Source organism: Alligator sinensis, unplaced genomic scaffold (genome assembly GCF_000455745.1).
Source record: "Alligator sinensis unplaced genomic scaffold, ASM45574v1 scaffold628_2, whole genome shotgun sequence".
NCBI classification, from domain to species: Eukaryota; Metazoa; Chordata; order Crocodylia; family Alligatoridae; genus Alligator; species Alligator sinensis.
This window is the reverse complement of record NW_005841833.1, coordinates 2,457,650-2,463,833: the sequence shown is the minus strand read 5'-3', so window position 1 is coordinate 2,463,833 and position 6,184 is coordinate 2,457,650. Positions and strand designations below refer to the sequence as shown.

General features: G+C 48.0%; 1 protein-coding gene across 1 annotated transcript in view; it reads left to right on the top strand.

The window, feature by feature from the left end:
* Positions 1-5: 5 nt before the first annotated feature.
* UBE3B (ubiquitin protein ligase E3B) overlaps positions 6-6,184 on the top strand; it is a gene marked incomplete at its 5' end in the record, with an annotated part of 27,551 nt that continues 21,372 nt past the window's right edge. Inside the window, 8 exons of the mRNA XM_014518276.2 lie at positions 6-212; positions 1,571-1,630; positions 2,001-2,105; positions 2,203-2,299; positions 2,888-2,973; positions 3,393-3,475; positions 4,464-4,569; positions 5,774-5,894. Coding sequence (XP_014373762.2) covers positions 6-212; positions 1,571-1,630; positions 2,001-2,105; positions 2,203-2,299; positions 2,888-2,973; positions 3,393-3,475; positions 4,464-4,569; positions 5,774-5,894 — 865 coding nt within the window. The remainder of the gene's footprint in view (positions 213-1,570; positions 1,631-2,000; positions 2,106-2,202; positions 2,300-2,887; positions 2,974-3,392; positions 3,476-4,463; positions 4,570-5,773; positions 5,895-6,184) is intronic.

The window sequence follows — 6,184 nt, the reverse complement described above, 5'->3', positions numbered from 1 at the left end:
CACCCCCCCCGGGCCCGCCGCGCCCCGCTCCCGCCCGCGGGGCCCGGCCGGGGGTTTCACCCGCTGTTTGGTTCCTCCCCGCTGTCCCCAGGAGAGACGTGGACGACTTCTTGGCGGGCGGCGAGGCCGGGGCGAGCAGGCGGAGCGCAATGTCCGTCTTCAGGACTGCCCGGAAGCTGCTCTTCGTGTTCACCCTTCACCAGGACAAAGAGGTGAGGCGGCCGCTCGGCCCCGGCCACGTCCCTGCCGCCCCTGGCCACGGCGCCGTCCTCGCGGAGCAAGGAGCATCGGGTCTCGCGGGGCACGGCCGAGGAATCCTGCCTTCCACGTCTGGAGGTTTCTTCTGGGGTCGGCCGTGGGGGGCGGTTCGACGACGGACACTCTTTTGGGTCCAGCTGATCACTTTTATCAGACCCTGTCGGAGGTGGGTTGATGTCAACCCGCCGCCAAGTGGGTCTGGTAAAAGAGACTCTCTTAGCTGATGTTATCCTCTTTGTAAAACGAGGACTGGGGACGTACGCGCCTCCCAGGGGAATGGCGAATCGTTAGGGAAAAAACCCCTCTGGATATAAAAGTCCCGGAGCGATCTGATCGACTCTCGTTGCTGGCTCCTGGTTCCTTTTTCCCCGCGCTCTCTCTGCTCTTTGCTGTTTAAGCGCACGGCGCTCGAGACGGGTTACGTGTGTATCCTGAGCGTGCACTCAGCGTAAACAGTGCCCGTGTTAACTACCTGAACAGGCGGTGCGAGGGTCTTCACGTCTCGTTACAGCTCCTAACCCGGTGTCTCCGTACACGAACGGGCACGGCCTCGGCCCTTCAGGCAGGGCTGCTTTAGAAGCTTTGAATGTGAAGGCTTCTGCTCGCTTCCATCCAATTGCGTAATTATTATGCAATTAACCAGGCTACAGTTAAGTTGCAGAGTAAACTGCGGTGTCCGGAGTTTATATGGATTTAAAGGGTTTGTGCACTTCGTTATCTACACGGCGGTTATCGGGAAGGTGCTGTGTCACGCAGTAAAGCGAGTTCTGTCCTTATCCGCTATGTGTGCAAGCGAAATATGCTGCTTCAAATGCCGTTGTTGACCTGCGTGACTGCAAGCCTCGTCGTGCAGTTTGCGTGTGTGAGGTACATGTTATAATCCAAACCTGTGATCTAAGAGGGAGCAGTTATCCCATGTATCCAGTGAAGATTTTTCTTAGCACCGTGTTGCTGGCTAGGGGAAAGATTCACCCTCTCCTGTCTCCCGGCAGACCTATGGCTTGCTGCAGATGCTTTTGTCAGTGTAGCTTGCCTTAGGTGGGGGAGGCCTAGCCATGTGGGAGAAAACTCCTGTCAACACACACTACACCTCCACCGAGGTGTCTGCCAATACAGCTAAACTGGCACACCTAGAGTGGCAGAGGCTCTGGCACACCTACAGTGGTACAAGCAAGTCCTGAAGAAATCAGCAATGAACATTGCCAGAAACTGGCTGCTGCACTCGCGGGGGGTGGCTGTTTTTCCCCAGATAACTCTCAAGTGTCATTGTGGGAATTAGCTCTTATTTCTCTCTCTCTTTCTCTCTTTACAGAGGATTGAAAAGTTGTGCCGCTGTATCCTTAATAGCATGGATGTTGAGAATGAACCCAAGGTCAGCAGGTTGAATTGGGTAGGGTGGGGTTTTGAGTGAATTTTTTTTTTCTTAAAGATGATTGCTATTTAAAAAATAAGAGGGTGGGAAATATCGGGGTTAAACATTTCATCGTTTAACACCATGCTGACTGACACTTGGACAAAGCTAGCAAGATGGACCCACGAGGGTGAGAGAGGAATTTGTGCCCATGGAACATCTTATAAGGCACAGATTGGGTTAAAGAGAAGGGAGTAACTCTGGTCCAGTGCTGGGAGCAGTGTGGACGGTGGAAGTGGTTTTAATGTGCAGTTTCCTGGTTTTATTTTGGTTAAACAATGACACGGAAGAATTTGCCACCCATAACTAATCCTGCCTTCCATGCCTGTAGGTGTGGTATGTGTCCCTAGCACTTTCTAAGGATCTTACGCTCTTGTGGATCAAACAGATCAAAGACATTCTGTGGTTTTGCTGCGAGTTTCTCAAGCAGTTGAAGGTAAGATCTTTCCTTCCTTTCAGCTATAGGTGCCTAGTGGTGCTGTGGCTTGGTGTTGGAGATTTGTCTCTTACTGCTGGGATTTTTATTGTTCCAGCCGGACATCTTACAAGACTCCAAATTGGTCAATTTGCACCTCACAATGCTGGTCACCTTCACAGACACCTCCACATGGAAAATACTTAGGGGAAAAGGTTTGTATGGCTGTTTTCAATACCCTGTACTCAAACCATGCTGCTTTCTCTTTGTTTTAAAGTCTCCCAGTTTGTTTGACTGTAGAAAGAAAGATTTTTTTTCATTTTGTTCCCTGCAGAGTCCATTATCTGTTGTGTGCTCATGCTACCTGAAAACACACAATAAAAATCCATGCTGTGGATCAGAGATTTCCCCTCAGACCTAATAGTGCAGTCAGTGGTTACATCTGTCTTATAATTGCTCCGCTGTGCGGATCAAAAACTTCTTCGATGTAAAGCTGTGTTGACTTTGACCGCTCTGGAATTCTGTTGAAAGTACTTGCTGCATACTACACCTGCAAAGGTTATCTGCAAATCAGTCTTTGAGAGGCTGACGTAAAGCTATTGAAAAATCTAAGCACGCTGTTAGGGGTCCATTTTGCCATCTAAAACATTCTAAGAAGCTGTTAACACTGGCATGCTGTACAGCATTGCAATGAGTTGAGGAATGACGAGATCAATGAGGACTTGTTCTAATTCACAACGTGCAGGTACATGAACAGTTCAGCTGTAACATTAATTACAAAGAATATTGCTTTGTCTTCACAGGAGAAACCCTGCGCCCTGCCATGAACCACATCTGTGCGAATATCATGGGACACCTCAATCAAAAGGGATTCTACTCTGTGCTGCAGGTTTGTCTGAGATTTACCTGCTTTGCCTTTTCCTGTGCTACTTTCTGCCTTTAAGTTGTCTGATTCTCCAGGTGTATCGTCCTGTGCTTGGCTTGGGCACAGCGTGGCAGGGACTTGGTACTAACAGCAACACAAAAAATCTCACCCTCTCCTTGTTTCACTCAGCAGTGTTTAAAGTCCATGTGACGCATACCTCATTGTGAGACAGGGCAGGCAGCATGCAAATATTGCAGCCTCTCTGAATGGGGTTTCTCTGTGCTACTGGTCCCTTTACCAGAAAGCCCGCTGATCCAGCCCTGTGACTTGGTATTAAGCAATACCCCCTCTCTGATTCTATTTGGCATCTCTTGAAAGTGACTGTGTCCTTCAAGAATGCACTTGGGTTCTTCCTCTAACAGGAGTTACTATTTTGTTTTCAGATTTTGCTAACAAATGGCTTGGCAAGATCCAGACCATCCCTGTCCAAAGGCTCTTTAACTGCGATCTTTTCTCTCGCATTGCGGTAAGTGCAACAAAAGCAGCTGGGGATGGTGTGGGGCCAAAGTTGCATGTCTGTACAACTGAAGTTGTCTCAGTCTGATGGTTTCTCACTTTTCCATTGTCTTTGGGTGCACCATATAGGCACAGAAAGCTGCTTCAGGCACGAGGCTCTATTTTTTTTTCCACTCTGTACTCTTAACGTAAGGGCCTTATAATTTTAGTTCTGGTCAATCTTACAGTGCAGTGTATCAGCTCTGAGTGCTGTATCTGTGTGAAGTGGGCAGGGGTGGGATGGGTCACTCCTCTCCGGTATAATTTTCATTGCCCAAATAAATTGTAGGTATGCCTCTCCTTACACAAATGTGGGTACAGGCAGTCAGCACTGCACTCCTAATGCAATTGATAGGTGCCAATTCTGGCCTCAAAACGAGCCGAGTCTCAGCCTATCTTAAAGCAAAGCAAGCCCAGAATCCCATCTTGGGTCTCCATAGCTTGTCTTGAATCTCAAGGAGTGACCCTAAAGTCTTTCCCAAGTCAATGTTGATAGTGGGGCTTTAGGACAGACTGACTCCTGCATTTCTGACATTCAGCCTAGCCTGAATGGTGCAGCTGCCAGTCCATGACCTCCCAGTGATTTGCGGCACAGCCTTGCTTGGGTCACTTTGATCTCGGCCAGAGTAAAATGGACACTACTTACTGGCTTCCAAGTTATATCATCATTCAGTAAATACCCACAATGCTCTTTGGAGATCTGGAGGTATTGTGTAAAAGCGAAGTATCATTGATGAGTAAGACTTTCTCTGTGCCCTGTGTCTGGCTTTTGTTGATTCCCTGGGGTAATGATGGATGTTGCTAAATTGTCCTGTAAGCAGAATAAGTTGTTTCTTTTAAACCTGGTCTCTTCAATGAGAATAGATCAGTTGCCCTTTGTGAAACCCTTTAGTAGAACGGTTGTGCTCTGCACGGGAGATACCAGCCTCCTGGCCTCTGAAGTATTTTTCTCTCTCCAGCCCTGTGATTGCTGCTCAATTTTCTGACAATCTGCTGAGATCTTTCCTGATTCACATCATGTCAGTGCCTGCTATAATGACTCATCTTGCTACTCTAACCCCTGAGGTAAGTGGGCTGTTTTTCACAGGATCCCAAGCCCATTGAGAGCGTAACATAGGCTGTAGCTAGTCCTTGGCTGCTCTGTATAATTAAAATTCTGTGCTCTCCATTGCTTGTTACTTAAAACTGAACAATAAGCTTTCTCCCTGCTAATATTATCCCTTTAAAATGAAAGCCTCTAATCCTTCCCACCTTCTTTATGTCCTCCTTGGCATCCGTCATGTTTCTCTAGCATTCTCCTATGCACAAAAGGCTCGCCAACAATCTCAGTGGGATTTTGCAGCTCTGGGACTGGTGTTGCCCGGGGAGCCCTGAAACAGGAATGGAGCTCGTGGGATTATGGTTGTGGGCTAGGACATGGGAGATGTAGGTTCAATCCACGGCTGCTGCAGGTTCCCTGTGTGACCTTAGGCAAGGTCCTTAACTTGTCCATGCCTCAGTTCCCCATCTGTATAGTGGGTAGGAAAAAAGGAGCATTGTTCTCTCTGGTTATTTAGATTCTTGGGACGAGGCCTGTGTTGCAAGGGGATCCCGATCTTGGCTGAGAGCTGTAGCTGCTGCCATGATAAAAATACTGAATACAACAGAACTGTGTTTGTTCTGCCCTTGCAGAATAGTCTGATCCTTTCTCTAGGGTTGTGTACCTAGAACCTATGCGTGCCACCTACCAGATAAGATACTGTGCAGAGCCTGTTCTGGGGGAACTGGTGAGTTGGGAGACTGCTGTGGAAGTTCAGTTTTTTAGGCTTAATGCAATGCTTAACATGGCCAGCAGTACGTAAGTTTTGAGGAGAGTGCTTCTTGGGTATGAGACTCCAGGCTTCTTGTGGCTTTTTGGTTTTGGTTTTTCATTTTGCCTTTCATTTCCCTGGTAACTTTGTGACAGGAGAGCAAGTAAGCCACAAGAGACACTAATCACGCATAGTACGAGATCTTAGCTGGGCAGTGGGTAACACTCCCCGGTAATGCAGTGTGGTGTCTGCTGCAGGGGAATTGCAGGGGTTTTTTAAAACTCTGTAGCCTTGAGCAAAATGAAAGTTATCCTGGCGACTGGCTAGAAAGTGCCCAGTTCAGTTATGGCAGGGATTAGTTACCGATGAAGCAGGGCAGTAGATTGAGATTACTGATGATGCATCAGATATGGTTGCTGTGTGTGACGCCCATCTGCCTAACTTGTAACTTGATTGAACGATGCCATTTTGTCTTTCAGCGCCTGGCAGTGATAGAATCTCATGGCCTTTTCCGCAAATTCATCTTGTATCTAAGTCGCGAAGCCCAATGCCGAGACGTATGTGTGTGTCTGGAAGGAAGTCACACTCTTTGCTTACTGGGTAAGCCGGGGATCTGGAATCTTAGCTCCTTCCATGTGGAAGAGGAACTTTCCCAGAGTCTTACCCTGCTTTGAGAGGGTCTCCATAAGTTTGGAATGAAGTCAGTCCTTCTGCAGGGCTCAACGTTTCATAAAGAGCCTGGATTTTAATGTGTTCTTGGAGGAGGTTCAGGAGGATAGCTTGTGCCATAACGGAGCATGATCCTGGTGTGTTGATGTACTTGCTGGAAACTGGGGCCACTGGCTTTTGGAGAAGCTGTATGACAGTCATCAGAACGCCACATTTTGGTC